Raw genomic sequence first — 15,336 nt, 5'->3', positions numbered from 1 at the left:
GAAAATATGTATGATAACCTTTGTTACAGTACTTTAAACATCAAAAAAGACTCAGAACTACAGTATAAATAAGACTTCTTTGGTAATATCACTTTAAAACTAGATACAATCTCACAGTAGTACTCAAACAAATGGTCTGTGTGTTTTCCATTGCATTATGAAGTCAATAAAATAAATAAGATTAAAAGAGTAAAGTATAAAGCACGTGTTATTCCCTGGTTGTTGTGGGTTTGTACTGAAACGGGCGCATGCGCACTGTGAGTGTCTGTATGTGCGTGCATGAGCGCGGGTTTGCAAGTGGGTGGAAGGGCTGAAGGACAGCCGCAAATCACTGCTCTTAAGAGGCTTTAATCGGCTAATTTGGCCTCCCTGCCATCGGTGACCGGCGGCTGACTCAACAGATAACAACCGAGTTGAGCGCACTTTCCATCGGGCACTTTCAGCCCATGAAGCGTGAGTCTTCTGGAGCTTTTTTTTCCACTCCCCGCAACTTCTCTCGGTCAAAATGTTCTTTATGAACTACACCAGTGATCCCACAAGGACATTTTGGGTGAGTTTTTTCATCTAATAATAATCGGAGTACTTTCTCAACGGCATGGAGCTCAAGCACCACCCGCGACGTCCTTCATGAGAGCCCCCGGGGACGCAGTAGAGGGGCCTCCGCCGCCGCGGTGGTGGAGGCAGCGAGGATGGAGATGATGGACAACGCCACTGCCGTGGGCTCTCCTCCCCTTGCGGGTGGGCACAACGTGGCGGCGCTGCTTCTGGGCGTGCTGCTCATCGTGGTGATCATCGCTGGGAACGCGCTTGTATGCATCAGCGTGCTGACCGAGAAAGCCCTCAAGACCACAACTAACTACTTCATCGTGAGCTTGGCGGTGGCCGACTTACTGCTTGCAGTGCTCGTGCTGCCGCTTTTTGTCTATTCCGAGGTGATGACTTCTATCAATTGTAACTTTTACCAATTCCTTCCACTGTTATCTAACCAAACAACTGAAATATTAATACTCTAACACAACCCATTTATCTCTGCTGTATCTTCCCGGATTCGAACCCAAGAGCCCAGAACTGCGACCCCGACACGTTAACAACCTGCCACTAGGCCGCCCCAACCCATAACTTTCTCCTTCATTTTTTTCTAGACCATGTAAACATTTATTCTCTGAACCACTTATCTTCACAAGGGTCACGGGGTGCTGGAGCCTCTCCCAGCTGACTTTGGGCACCAGGCAGGGGACAACCTTAATTGGTGGCCAGCCAATCACAGGGCACGAGGAGGCAAACAAGCATGCACGCTCACACTCATACCCATTGGCAATTTGGAGTGTTCATCCTGCCTATCCTGCATGTTTTTGGGGATGTGGGAAGAAACCGGAGTACCCGGAGAAAAGCCACGCAGGCCCATAGCACCAATACATTTCTCTAATGTTGGAATATGCTAAGTACAGCTGACCTTTACTCAAAAGACACAAACAAAATGCTGCACAGATTGTTGATTGTTGTACAATTCCTGTAAAAGCTAGTTTTTTTAATGTTATCTTTCTAATCTTGCATGCTCCCTACTGACTGCGTGTATATGTGTGTCCCAGTTCCAGGGAGGCATGTGGACACTGAGCACCGGTGTGTGTGATGCCCTGATGAGCATGGACGTCATGCTGTGCACAGCCTCAATCTTCAACCTGTGTGCCATCAGCGTCGACAGGTATGTGGAAGTGACCTGAATTCAAACTTTCCAATGACTTTAGGGCACAAACTTGAGTTATGAGCACTAGATGTTACGAGTGTGTGGCAGGTCAATTTGTCTCTCCTTAGTTTAAAGTTTAAAGTTGAAAGCTGTTAGTCGAGTATACACTAAAAACTTCAAGTGGCTTACCAAAAAACACAGAATGAAAGCCATAAAAAGAGCAAAACAGAGAAAATTCCTATTCAGTCTAAGCATGAAAACTATTGAGGATAAACCCTAGTTAAACACAACACCCGGTTAAACTCCAATCCTGGATTAATAAACACCACACTTGAATAAAACAATGAATTCATTTTTTTCTATTCTGCGTATTGATGGAGTCAGATATATCCAGGGATTCAATAAGAATTGGAATTCAAATGACATCACAAGAGTTACAGGGGTGCCGGAGCGTATCACAGCCAACTATGACTGCACAATAGCTAATATGTACACCCTGAATTGGTTGTCAGCCTGGACTAGTTGCAAGTCAAGTTATAGTGCACAATACATGAACGTAAACAACTTTAAAAACATAAATGTGTACATAATGTACAACAAACATGTCCATTGTCACTTGCTTCTTCCTTTAGGGCACTACTATATATAAGTGTATTATGACATTGTCAATAAAAATCCTTGAAGCAGTTTTTTTTTTACTTTTGTTGTACCAGGAGAGAGGCAAGGTGTTGTAACCAACACTAGAAAGCATTTATTTTTTGAGCGAATACAGGACTGACATTCTGTATTATTATTTATCCAATTCCATCAGGACTCTTACAAAGCAAACCAGCAGCACTTAAATGAATTTGCAAAGCAGACCGTTTGCTGGTAGTGGTGGGGTGGGGCGGCAAATATGCCCCCAAACGCCCGCCCGCCTCCAAAACATTTGGATGTTTTTCCTGTAAAAACATAGCCAGCGCGAAATGAGATTATGGCCATGTTGAGGGATATCGCTTGGGGCCTGGGGACCTCAAAAAAGCGCCTCCAATCTTAACCACTTATGCTAGAAAATGTGATTATGGCGCAGACGGACGGTGGCCAAGCTGATGATAAATACCAGTAGGACAGAGGGGCATTATTGGGGGAGTTTGAAGGACTAAGGGAAAGAAAACAGAATGCGGGAAGTATAGTGAACGAGTGGTTAGTACGTCCGCCTCACAACTGCGATGTCTTATGTCGTTCTTGTTTAATTTTTACTGTGATTTATCCCACATTTTGAAAATATGTTAGCGAAACACTTATTAGTCAATATTTATTTGTCTATATGCCCTATAATTGGGTGGAAACCAGTTTTGTCTAAATGTAGTTTAAAAAAACAAAACAAAACACAGACGTCGTGATCTAATGACTTCACCTGTAATTCGGATTAATTAACCCTAACCTAAACAGAGCAGCAGCTGAATGGTTAACGCGTCGGCCTCACACTTTTGGGGTCGAGGGTTCGATCCCAGGTTGGTCTTTACTGTGTAGTGTTTGCATGTTCTCCCTGGTCTTGGGTGGGTTTTCTCTGGGTACTCTGGTTTCCTCCTCACCTACGCCCAGAGCACCCTATGCAGCAATATGGCAAGTTAAAAAAGAAAATGGAACTGAGCAGGGAACATTTCCATTTTACCTCTGGCCAAAACATTTATAAAATGATAGATTTCAAGATAGAGTAAAGAATCTGATCCATTATTGGATAAACATGGGGGTGGGGGGAAGGGGTTCTTTCACTACCATGGACAGCGATAAAAGTCCAATTCACATTACCTGGGAAACTTGATAGTAAATTATCACTCATTTCAACCTCATTGTCGAGGATAGACATCTCTGAATTGAAGCCAAATAGTTCATTGCTTGTCAAAAACACAATGTCATATATTGTAGTCCACCACCACTGAGTACTTTTTGGGGAAAAAAGGGGAGGTTGTGAAAAGTGTATTAAACATTTTAAAATAATTGCGGGAAAAAAAAATGTTGTCTGGGTCAGTATGTTCTCTGATAATAAGTTTGTTTTCACACACATTGACAAAAAAAGAAGAGAGAACATAACATCAAGTATCTTTGAATGTATCTGCATTTTTTGACCCAAAAACGGATGATCACGAAACCTAAGAGCATTGATTCCAATGGTGTGCTGGTCTGCAGGTTCATCGCGGTCCTCATCCCGCTCAACTACAACCGCAAGCACGTTGACTTGCGGCAGACTGTCTTGTTGTCGGCCACGTGGGTGCTGGCCCTGGCCGTGGCCTCTCCTGTCATGCTAGGCATCAACAACGTGGAGGGCCGCCATCCTGGCGAGTGCAAGCTGGAGAACGCAGACTACGTCCTCTACTCCTCCGTGTGCTCCTTCTTCATCCCGTGTCCCATCATGCTGCTGCTCTATTGCGGAATGTTCCGCGGACTGCGGCGCTGGGAGGAGGCGCGCAAGGCCAAGCTTCGCCGGAGCATCCAGGCTTGCCGCAAGCTCCGCGAGGCCAATGCCGCCTCCTTGCCTGCCGGCTTGCCGCCACTTTTGCCGCCCGTTATAGAGAGGGAGCCGGCGGAAGAACCGGACCCGACCGGGACCGCCGCCTTCCCGCCCCCGAGCCGGGTGCCGGCAGTGAGCTTCGCCGAGATGAAGTTCAAACCGGAGCCGAGGCGGAGAAGTCGAGCTAAGATCAACACCCGAGAGAGGAAGGCCATGAAAGTGCTACCTGTGGTTGTAGGTGAGGACCAATAATATACTACTCTGACAATTTCCTACAGTTGTGCAATATAGTGTACATAAATGATTCAATGCATACATTTTATAAGTATACATATTTGTAAAAGTGGGCGATTCGACGGATGAGTGATTTAGTGTTTTGGGGTCCTGGGTTCAAATCCAGGTCGATTCACTCGTGTGGAGTTTGCATGTTTTCCCAGGCCTGCATGGGTTTTCACCGGTTCCCACATTCCAAAAACGTGCATGGTTGGCTGATTGGACTCTCTAAATTGCATTGGCCTCACAGCTCTGGGATCCTGGTTCAAGCCCAGGTTGGTTCACTTATGTAGAGTTTGCATGTGCCTAAGCCTGTGTGGGTTTCCTCCGGGTACTCCGGTTCCCTCACACATTCCAAAAACATGCATGATTGGCTAATTGGACTCTCTAAATTGCCCCTAAGTATGAGTGTGAGCGTCAATGGTTGTTTGTCTCCTTGTGCCCTGCAATTGGCTGACCACCAATTTAGGGTGTCCCCCGTCGCTGACCCAAAGTCAGCTGGGATAGGCTCCAGCACCCCCCGTGAACCTAGTGAGAATAAAGCGGTTCAGAACATGAGAGATGAGATAAACTATGAATAAGTAACTACAAATCTAGTTGATATTACCTTAATACTACTTAACACTGTAGTTGTTTATAAAAGTATCACTTTTACTGGCATAGGCTCCAGCACCCCCCTGATCCGTGTGAGGGTTAGCCATATAGAAAACGTATGAATATTCTCTCTCACTGTTCTGTGTAAAATGTCATGGAGATAAAATACAAGGCAGAACCTAAACAGTCAGTTTTCCACACTCAGTGTGAATGACAGAAAATGTATAGTGCCTGCGTATAGAAGCTACTGAACGTCATCCCTCCATCTTTGTGGCACAGACACCTCACCTCCACCTGCGATGAGTTTTCAAGTAATCAATGTACGCCCGTGAAGTGGTCATAGCCGGCGTTAATGCATAGAAGTGCTGTAGCACGAAAAGGCTAATCCTACAGGCCTTTAATCCTCAAAGCCAATTATCAAGTAAATGCTGCTCAAATGCCAGGCCCTATGGAAAATATGGAATAGAAATTTCAAGAACATCACCTGCCACAGAAGAAATGTTGGTAATGAAGGTTTCTCCCAAACATCATACGGACCCTTAAAGTGGTCCCGGGATGGAGTGCTTTTATTCTAGGAATGAACAGCTCCTCAATGACATTGATGTTCACTTCAATGTCAAGTGCCATTTTTTTTTTACTTTTACTCACCTGTTTTCATTTTTGTCCCTCAGGTGTGTTCTTATTGTGTTGGACGCCGTTCTTTGTGCTGCACACTGTGCGCGCTCGCTGCCAGGCGTGCGAGATACCGCCTGCTGTCATGAGTGTGGCGACGTGGCTCGGTTACGTCAACAGCGCACTCAATCCCATCATTTACACCGTCTTTAACACGGAGTTTCGACGCTTTTTCAAAAACTTTCTACGACGGTGCTGCACCTTCCGTTGCCACGCCGCATCAGCGGGTTAGGATTTTTTTTTTTTTAAATAAGATGGAATATTCTTCCACTTTCTAGCTTCTAGCGCTTCCTGTTCGGAATTCCTACTTTGCAAGTTTTAATGCAAACAAGCTGGAGTTGAAGGAAAAAAGTGAAAGAATGGAGATTTGCGCCTCTTCATTTTGTAATTCTAATTCTGTTCACAATAAAAGCAATCATCGCAAATCTGTATTTGTTTTTCTTCCTGTTCATCTAAAAAACAATGTAGAATGTTTGTGATGATGAAAAAATGGAACAGTCAGTAAGAAAATGGCAAAAATGAAATTAATCTGTAGAGGACTAATATTTAAGATCTAATATCGCAATAGACATTTAGAAAATACATTTTTTGGGGCGAAATGTGTCTAACGCACCTCAATTGTCAAGTTCATAAACAAAAGAATATGTCCTAAAGAAGCCTTTGAAAAATGGAAAGAACTGATAGATGAAAATATGGATGTGTAGTATGTATATAAAATGTGTGTTTTTAATTATTTCTCAAATACATCAAGATTTTTTTAAAAGCAATTGGGTTTTAACAGACCTTTTCCACTAATTTTTAACATCATAAACACTGAAAGTGAATCAACTGATGTAAGGGAGAAAAAGTCACTCTGGTATTTAACAAAATACAAAATAAATTTAATAAGATAATCATATTATAATAGTGAAAATTCCTTCTGTGAAGAATTACATAAAAATAAATATTCTTTGGTTTAAATCAGTAGACATTTCTCCATCAATGGAGAATTCAAGTCGAAAGGGGGGTCCTTTTTATTTCATTTTGTCCATGCCAACAGATGCCATTGGCTCATCCTCTGGGATAACCCCGCCTCCTCCTGATTGAAAGCAGGCATTTTGATGCTCCCTCCAGTCCTGCTCAACAACACAATTTATGATTTTATCTACAGAATATATGGGCAACTATTAACCTAACAGTTTTTCAAATAGGTATAGTCAACAACAACAAAAACAACATAGTGGTCAAAGAAAAACAAAAGAGGTACAAGTCACACTTGAGTATTTGTTGCATTCTCCTGCCAAATTATGAATAAAAAAAGTGTGACTTATAGTCCAGATAATACAGTAATCCATATAGAACCTCACTCACCTTCCTCTGACAGAAAGTTGAGCAGTAGTTGACTTTACGACAACCCGTACACTCGCTCTGGGCTAAACGGCCACAATTCTCGCACATCTGCAAAACAACACATTTTGACACATTTCAACCAATGTGTAATGTTGCAAAATGTCTGATTAAATCTAAACTAATCACAAAAACATGCATTGATAATGGAATGCATGTTGCTTTAGTATAAAGATAGGAAACACAGAAATACAAGATCACTCTGGATAATTCTGGATGAGTTGCTGAGCAATGCAGACATTTAAAAAATAAAAAAACCTACATTAAGGATAACCTCTGTTATGTCCGTGCTCCGTTTGGCTTGAGAATCATCTGACGTCTGGAATGTAATCTGGTTCTGGAAGGACTGACTGACAGCACACTGAACACAAAAAAAGAACAGCCGATGAGGTCTTTGTACTCAAGGGAGAAGGTTCTGTAATCCCTCTAAATCACAGAATATTTGGTGACCCTAATTTCCCGTTTTTAGAATATCTGGCCCATATTAACCGCGATATTCGAGGGATTACAGTATACTCATTATACTTGTATAATGACAATAAAAGTATTCAATTCAGTTGATTTCAAACTATGATAATCATGTCAAATTTGAGCATTTATTTTGCTTTGCGGGTGTGTTGAGAGTGATTCTCTTCACATTGTGACTGGTTATCTTTAGTATGTGTGCTGTAATGCGTGTGATTACCCTGTGGGTGTTTATTATCCTGTTTTAGGGTGTGTTGATGCTACATGCTTACTTCCTTGTGTACTTTATTCTCCCTCTTGGCCTGTTCGATCAGGACTTTGAGATTTTGCACATTGCTCATGAGGGTATTAGCCATCTCCTCCAGGTACAGCCAGGTGTTCTTTGGGCTCTCGCTCAAGAGCGGAGGCCCCATTGCCATGGTTGCCCCGGCCACCGGCCCCACTATTGGCCTCACCTCCAGCGTACCCATCAGTGAGGCTGAGGGGGATGTCACTGCCATCTTAGCCTGGGGAGACAGTGCCAATGCCGGTAAGGCTGTCAACACTGGCAGGACAGAAAGAGAGAAATCTTAAGACACATCCTATGTCTACATGTAAACTTTACCATCAAATTGTTATCAAATTTTGAGGATCTGGGAGTAAACACTTTGATACTGGAAAGCCTGTGTTGAGATTTCAACTGTTGACCCTTCAATCACTGAAAAGTCAGCTTTTTACTTAGTCCCCAGTCTACGCACATTTCCAGCAATTATCCTCATGCATGTTATGTCTTTAGAAAGAAATCTCTGACTTAACTACTAGACTACTTTCTCAATTTTACAATTTGATGGAGTAATAGCGTGAATTGGGCCAGAGTGTATCCAGGTTCAAGTGTCAGCCTCCAAGGTGGCTGACCTACCTTTTGGCAACTGTACCCTTCTTGGCATCAACCACACTGACCTGACCAGATGTCCAGCATTAATGACATCCATCAAATTAATACCCTCCCTCAGACATTCCTGGCAGGAAAAACAACCCTAAGAGTTCAAGCAAGGTACTAATACATTTTCCAAGAAAACATTTTACGTAAAAAGACCTAAATTTTCCTTTAAAACAATGGTGTGAATGGGCTTTTTCAAGCAATAAAAAAATTGTAGCAATCAAAATGGCCTCAGAGACTTAAGATTGATCAATATCTAAGAATCAATATCTGTACTGTTAACACAAAAAAAGCAATGCTTTAGTGATGGTATTAACACAAGTTTTGCATAAGGATTCTACTCAAAGATTTGCTTGACCGAGTCAATTCTTTGAAACCTGAACCACAAAATGACTGGAGAATTGAGTCGTGTTTGTTAAAAGTCAAAACCTGATTCTGCTTCTGAACTTGTGGTATTCGCTGATATCTTTCATATAGGTTAAGTTTCATATGGGTCGTCCACTTTGCAACATCTATGATAAGATGACATTATCATTCATTATTCAAGTGGCATTCAGCAAGGGGACACGTGTCCACGACTGGTGTCTCCCGAGATCTCATTACAATGAGGCTGTAACCTATCAGGACGAGGCGTCTTCTAAAGGAATGATGTTCTATACGCAGTACCCTATAGAAGTGCTCCACTACAGGAGAACATCCATTTGTCTAGCTATACATTTTCTTCCAATTACCCACATCTAGGTCATTGGACCGTGAGTTCAAGTACAATTCCCAGATTTCCTGGCCCCTACCCATTCCATACAAACTCCAGTTGGTAATAGGCTAGATGGAGCTATTTTCAATTCTGAGTCTTCAACCACACACAGTACAGTTTTAGAACAGTGCAATATATGATAGATGGATTGTATCTAGAGGTAATTGTGTCACAAATGGCATTCATAATAATTATACTCTACCTGTTGTGTCCGCGTACACCTCGCTCTGTGCAGAGGGGTCTGAGATAATGGTGGCCGCGTCACCAGTGGGCGAGCGTTCGAATGTCAACGTGCCTGACGGGGTGATCTGACCAACGGGTGACACTGTAACTGTGGGACAATCATGACAACACCATTTTTGTATGATTGGATGTGACTACACTGGGATAGAGTGGACATTGGGGATTGAACTCACAGGTGGTCCCTGGGGTCAATGTGATGTTTTTGCTGGCCTGAGTTTCTTTTTTGATGGAAAGGGGCGATGGATCTGTGTCTTTACGCCTCCTCTTGTATGGGACAAAGAGACGTACTGGTCCGTTCTAAAGACAATAAGAAGTTGCTTCAAACAGTCATATTATTAGGTACACATAAACAATCCAACAAGAGTCAAAAGATTCATTGTAAAAGTGAAAAATACCATTGTGATATTTTCTTCTTCCATGGAGTCTCCATCCTTGCAATAAAAGCATAATAAAAATCATATATGCATGATTTAGAATATCAAGTAGCAGAATAAATGATATACAGGGAATGAATTGCCAGGAAGGACAAATGGAACAAATCATGTTTTTTCATTCATTTTCTGAAATGCTTATCCTCACAAGGGTCACAAGGGGTCCTGGAGGGTATTCGGGCACCAGGTGTGGGACATCCTGAATAGTTGGCTAGCCAATCGCAGGGCACGAGGGGGCATACAACCATTTACGGTCGCAGTCATACATAGGGGCAATTTGGAGTGTTCAACCAGCCTATCATGCATGTTTTTGGAAGATGGGAGGAGACTGGAGTACCCAGAGAAACCCCACACAAGCCACATGCTAGTTCCACATAGAATGACTCACCTGGGATCAAACCCAAGACCCCAGAACTGTGAGTCCCGAGCGTTAACCACTGATCCACCAGGCTGCCCCGCGCCATTAATCATCATGTGAAAATTGAATGAATATAATGATACTTCAGCAACTCACCAAAATCATGCTGTCAGAGCAGGCTGCACATGTGCACGAGGCAGCGTGAGGGTTCAGGATGCGATCCTGTACATAGTCATAAGCCATCCAAGAATTAGACCACACAGTCCAAGTGCTGTAATTACTCATTAATGTAAGTGGTTAAACAGTAGAAATGTTTGGACCTGTATGAGGCAGAGCAAAGGCCTTCCTGCATATCGAATGCTCCTCTTCCAGTCTTTGCTGCTGGCACGACCTGCCAGTCCCTCAAACTCTGTCGGTGTCAACCACTGTTGATTGTGTTTGATGCAGCGACCTTTACCGCCTGAACACACCAAACAAAATTTGGTTAACTGAACTACACGAGGTCATATGGATACAGCAAATTGTGACATAGTGGGTACAAATGTATAAAATGGACCACCATGATGCTACAGATCAAAAGAATTCCCATAACATATTCCACTCATGCAATGCAATTGCATACAAAAATTCTAAAAAAAAGGTTGACAATAAAGTGTATTCTTCATTCAGCGTTGTGCTGTTTACTTACAGGTTTGTATATTATTGCCACAATTTTGAATCGCATACCTCCATTATGGAATAATACAAGGTTGTGGGTCATGTGATCACCTGAACCAAGACGGCTCTTGACAAGGATGCCACTGGAGTTCCGGCATCGCACCGGAAGCTCACTGTTGTAAACAGATGGATCCCAGTTGTACTTTGAGTTGCGCTCTTTGTCCTGTGGAGGAGTCAGAAGGTTGGGTGGAGTCACCAGTCCTGGACAATAAAACACCCTGACTTAGTGAGGCACATATGTTCCTTTTAAAAGGATTCACTGATAATTACAAAACCACACATGCACACCCAAACACTAAACGACACCTGTTGAGATGGTAGCGTTGGACTTGAGTCTGTCTTCTACAATATCCGACTCAGCGTGGACAACCATCAGTGTTGTCTTCGGGCTACCCAGACCCTCACCAAGCTCAAGATTGCTCCTTCCACTCTATCACACGCAAACTTCTATTGAAATACACACATATACCCTATTTTTTTTGGACTATAAGTTGCATCTGAGTATACATTGCCCAAAAAGTCGCACCAAAAGACTTTTTATGCTTTAAAAGTGGTGAAATTACTAAAAATGGCACACATTTTCATGTATATCTACGTTTAAATTCTCAATATGGCTATCAAGGAATAACATTTGAAAATATGAATTGTTCATGGCGCTCTCTGTCAAAAGGTTTCCAACCCCTTTGCTAGACTAACCGTTTTTCAGCCTTAAAAAATAACATCACGGGGTGTCCATGGTCAGACATAAAATAAAAAAAAACACCCCTCGGACAGTGTATATGTATGGAGTGTTTACAGTTTACCCACTGGTATTCGAAATAATAACAGTCTAATATGACTTTCCCACTTTCACAAATTGTTGTAGGCACAAATAGGATTAGAGAAAACTTGAAAGCTGAAAAGCTTCCCAGGAGTTTCTGTTTTACATAAATCACCAGAACCGCAGTCACAAGTCTTTCAGGATGACACAAATGACATTTAAAGAAAAACAGGCCTCAATTCAACAAAGAGAAGGAATCAAGGCAAAACGGTAGTCAAGAAACATTTGTATGTTTACTAGGATTTTGAGGGGGAAAAAATTATCTAAGCTTTCCAAGAAGTTTGAACAACTTATGTCTCATCGCAGAAATGTAAATCTACAGAAAGCCTGATCTCAATTATTCTTTTTTTTTAACTTCTATCCATAATCAATAAGGTCCCCATTTTAAACATTAAAATTGTGAAACTATTCAAACCAATATCATACCTGTCAATCTCAGCCAATTGCTCCCCGTATTAATGTTTGCAATTCTCCTTTTTAAGCGATAAAAAAAATAAACGAACAAATGCAACGGAGCACCAATTCACTCACAGAGGACGCACATAAAAGTCTAACATTTTCACCAAATTTTCTGATGCGCTATATTAATATAGGAAAATATATATATAAATGTAATATATGCTTAAAGTATGACAATACTATTAGCAGTCACCGATGACGTTTTCATCTGCTACCAGTAACCGAGACGATCCGGATTAGAGCTGAATTGGTTAAAACGAGATCGGTTTTACAAAAAAAAATTACTTAACAAAAATCCCACACAAAAGTTGTTATGCGGTGTACACAATTTGAAATGCTCCAAAAAACGTATAAGTTGACAGCTATGAAATATGGCATTGGAAAATCGAACAAATATGGAACTATGTATTTGTGTGTACGTGCGTGTGTGATGCTGCACCAAAACGTGTTCTGGAAGGGTTTCCACTCCGTCCACCGGGTTGGTGAAAACATTGTCGTCTGTAGCCTGAACGTCTTCCACCGCTACTGTGGACACTTCTACACAAGGACATAATAAAATCACAAAAAGTGTACTTTAAAAGTAAAATACACCTCACAACACAATGCCATTTGTGGTCTACATATCACATGGACATTATATCATAAATTAAACAGCCACCAGACGACGACAAACAAAGGAATTGTACCATTAAATTGTTTAAATGAGAGAAGTTAATCGCATTCATTCCTTTTTAGCAGTATTTCAATTACTTCACATAGATTGGGGAATTTCAAAACAAACGTGATTGGACAACATTTTTTTCCAGGTTGACAGGATTATAATAAAAATGTAATTACAGGTAAGTAGTAATTCAGTGTGGAAATGGTTCAGTCAAGTTGCCTTTGTATTTATCGTATTTGTTTAACCATTACAGACAAAGCATGAGGCTAATTTACTCTCGATGGCAATGAACTCTTGATCTAATTAGTAAATGACTCTGTTTCTTTACGAGACCCTGTGACGCTAGAGCTAGAAGGTTTCTTATGTTCTAAAGACCAAATCAGTGAAGCTCGGTTAGTTATGTAACAGTACAGGGAACAACACAGGCATTGTTGTTTTGGGCAAATCTTAATTGAATTACATTGACTATTATTAGGGTGAACCGTGCATTGCATCTCTTTTTATTAAACCCAATTGATATCTTCAAAGTAAAAGTGATTGAGTAAGAACATTCAGTTATATAACTTTCCAATTGTATTTTGCAAGTTTTGATTAGATTATCTCCAAATATATCCTGTTTCCTCTCTGATTCCAAAAACATGGATTTTAGATTGAGTGATCACTCCAAAAGGTAAGTATGAAAATGAGCGTGTTGGATGAGTGCTTTTACAACTCTGCAATTGGCTAGCAAACTGTTCAGTTTGCCCATAGTCAAACAATAGCACCTTGCACCCTCAAAACCTTTGTAAGAATAGGGAGTGTGGATAATGATTGCAACATAAAAGTTGTTTGAGGTCATTCCAGTATTGGTGGACATAATGGCTTTATTCCGTTTTTCTGCTGTATTTCCGGTTTCACTGCCAATGTAATCAAGTGATGTCCAAACCATATTCAAATTGGACCTATCACCATCATTCATTCATTTTCTGAACTGGCTATCCTCATAAGGATCACGGGGGGTGCTGGAGCATATCCCAAATAACTGCGGGCACTAGGGTTACCATACATAGGGCAATTTAGAGCAAGAGTGCCCAACTCCAGTCCTTGAAGGCCCTCTTTTACCACACCCGAAATGATCAACGCTGTCCAGAAGCTTGATAACGATGCTAATTATTTGATTCAGGTGTGGTGATGAAGGGAGACATGGGTTGGGGGCCCCCGAGGACCAGAGTTGAGCTCCCCAGCCTGCCCTGCATGTTTTTTGTATGTGGGATAAAACTAGAGTACCCAGAGAAAACCCACACAAGCCCTGGGAGAACATGCAAACTCCACACAGTGAGCACCACTCGGGTCACCAATACTTCTATGTAAATAAATATATTTTTAAAAAAGATTTCAATCCTCTCTTTAAAAAAAAAATTAATAAATAACCGAAAAAGTAAAGGGTGTCTATAGAAATACTTCCACTGACAAATAACTAACTTAAAATGACAACGAGTTCATTGTAATTAATTCAAATAAAAACTAAATACATTCGTTTTCTTTTCTGTTACAATACTACAACGTTGAAGTGTTATGCGGAAAGTGGTTCAACTTTCTTATTTTTCGCGTCGCAACTATTGCTGTGACGTTGCGGAATTTGCGGCCTGCATCCTCGCTCGGAACTCGGCGACTTGCCTGAGAAAGCCGACTCGGCCTCGTCGGCGTTCGGCATCGCTTCGGCTCCCATGTCGATGTTTACCGGGGCTGCTATCACAGACATCGTGGAGACTTCGGCCTCCGACTCGGTATCCGAGCCCGCCCGCTGGGGCGGTTCATCCAGCCCGAGCGCCTTCGTGGCTGATTCCGTTTCGTCCATTCCTCCGGCGAACGGCACGACGAGAGCCGAATGCCACCGAAGAGCCACGGGGAACGCCGAGGAAGCACACCGTCACAATGTGGCTGATATTGCCTTTTCTACGCAGATAAAATGAACAAAAATGCACAGTTGTGCGAAACAAAATAATGTTGCTCGACGGGTAAGGCCTCCACGCTGCTTGTTTGTCTACAAGTCTACGAAACAATGACTCGCCGGAAATAGCCGAGCGACCACGAGTTCAACCGAATCGAGTGCTTCTTTGCACGAATGACGACGTCACGACACGCCGGAAATAGCCGAGCGGACACGAGTGCAACCGAATTGAGTGCCTCTTTCCACGAAGGACTCCGTCATGATTTGCTTTACATTTGTTCAAGATGTTGACAGATGCATAATAACAGCTCAATGGAAATTGCTTGTATATAAAACCCCTGCAAAATTTGCATGCTTTCTGTACCAGTGGGAACCAGACAAGCGTCAAATCCAGAAAGTTTGTAGCACTTATCATCTTTTAAAACTAGTTTTGCTGATAAACAAGCAGGAAAGATTTATTTTAAAGAAACTACCGGACA

General features: G+C 42.0%; 2 protein-coding genes across 3 annotated transcripts; one reads left to right on the top strand and one right to left on the bottom strand.

The window, feature by feature from the left end:
• The first annotated feature begins 326 nt into the window (after positions 1-326).
• Positions 327-6,132, top strand: LOC144214671 (D(4) dopamine receptor-like). Its single transcript, XM_077743251.1, has 4 exons — positions 327-932; positions 1,590-1,702; positions 3,854-4,413; positions 5,714-6,132. Exons 1-4 carry the CDS (start codon positions 690-692, stop codon positions 5,944-5,946), a joined length of 1,149 nt encoding a protein of 382 aa, XP_077599377.1. The 5' UTR covers positions 327-689; the 3' UTR covers positions 5,947-6,132.
• Positions 6,133-6,573: 441 nt separating this feature from the next.
• Positions 6,574-15,040, bottom strand: LOC144193357 (deformed epidermal autoregulatory factor 1 homolog). Of its 2 annotated transcripts, XM_077712195.1 has the most exons (13): positions 14,584-15,040; positions 12,706-12,803; positions 11,294-11,417; positions 11,039-11,188; positions 10,591-10,730; positions 10,427-10,492; positions 9,877-9,912; positions 9,655-9,778; positions 9,441-9,569; positions 7,838-8,109; positions 7,363-7,461; positions 7,065-7,151; positions 6,574-6,829 (listed from the first exon to the last, which is right to left on the bottom strand). In XM_077712195.1, exons 1-13 carry the CDS (start codon positions 14,762-14,764, stop codon positions 6,728-6,730), a joined length of 1,608 nt encoding a protein of 535 aa, XP_077568321.1. In that variant the 5' UTR covers positions 14,765-15,040; the 3' UTR covers positions 6,574-6,727. The 2 variants fall into 2 exon arrangements, with proteins under 2 accessions (XP_077568321.1, XP_077568322.1); XM_077712196.1 differs by lacking the exon at positions 11,294-11,417 and having other exon boundaries at positions 11,039-11,150; positions 14,584-15,039.
• Between the last annotated feature and the right edge of the window lie 296 nt (positions 15,041-15,336).

This window comes from Stigmatopora nigra, chromosome 2, assembly GCF_051989575.1.
Source record: "Stigmatopora nigra isolate UIUO_SnigA chromosome 2, RoL_Snig_1.1, whole genome shotgun sequence".
Classification (NCBI taxonomy): Eukaryota; Metazoa; Chordata; class Actinopteri; order Syngnathiformes; family Syngnathidae; genus Stigmatopora; species Stigmatopora nigra.
This window is presented reverse-complemented; position numbering and strand designations above follow the sequence as displayed.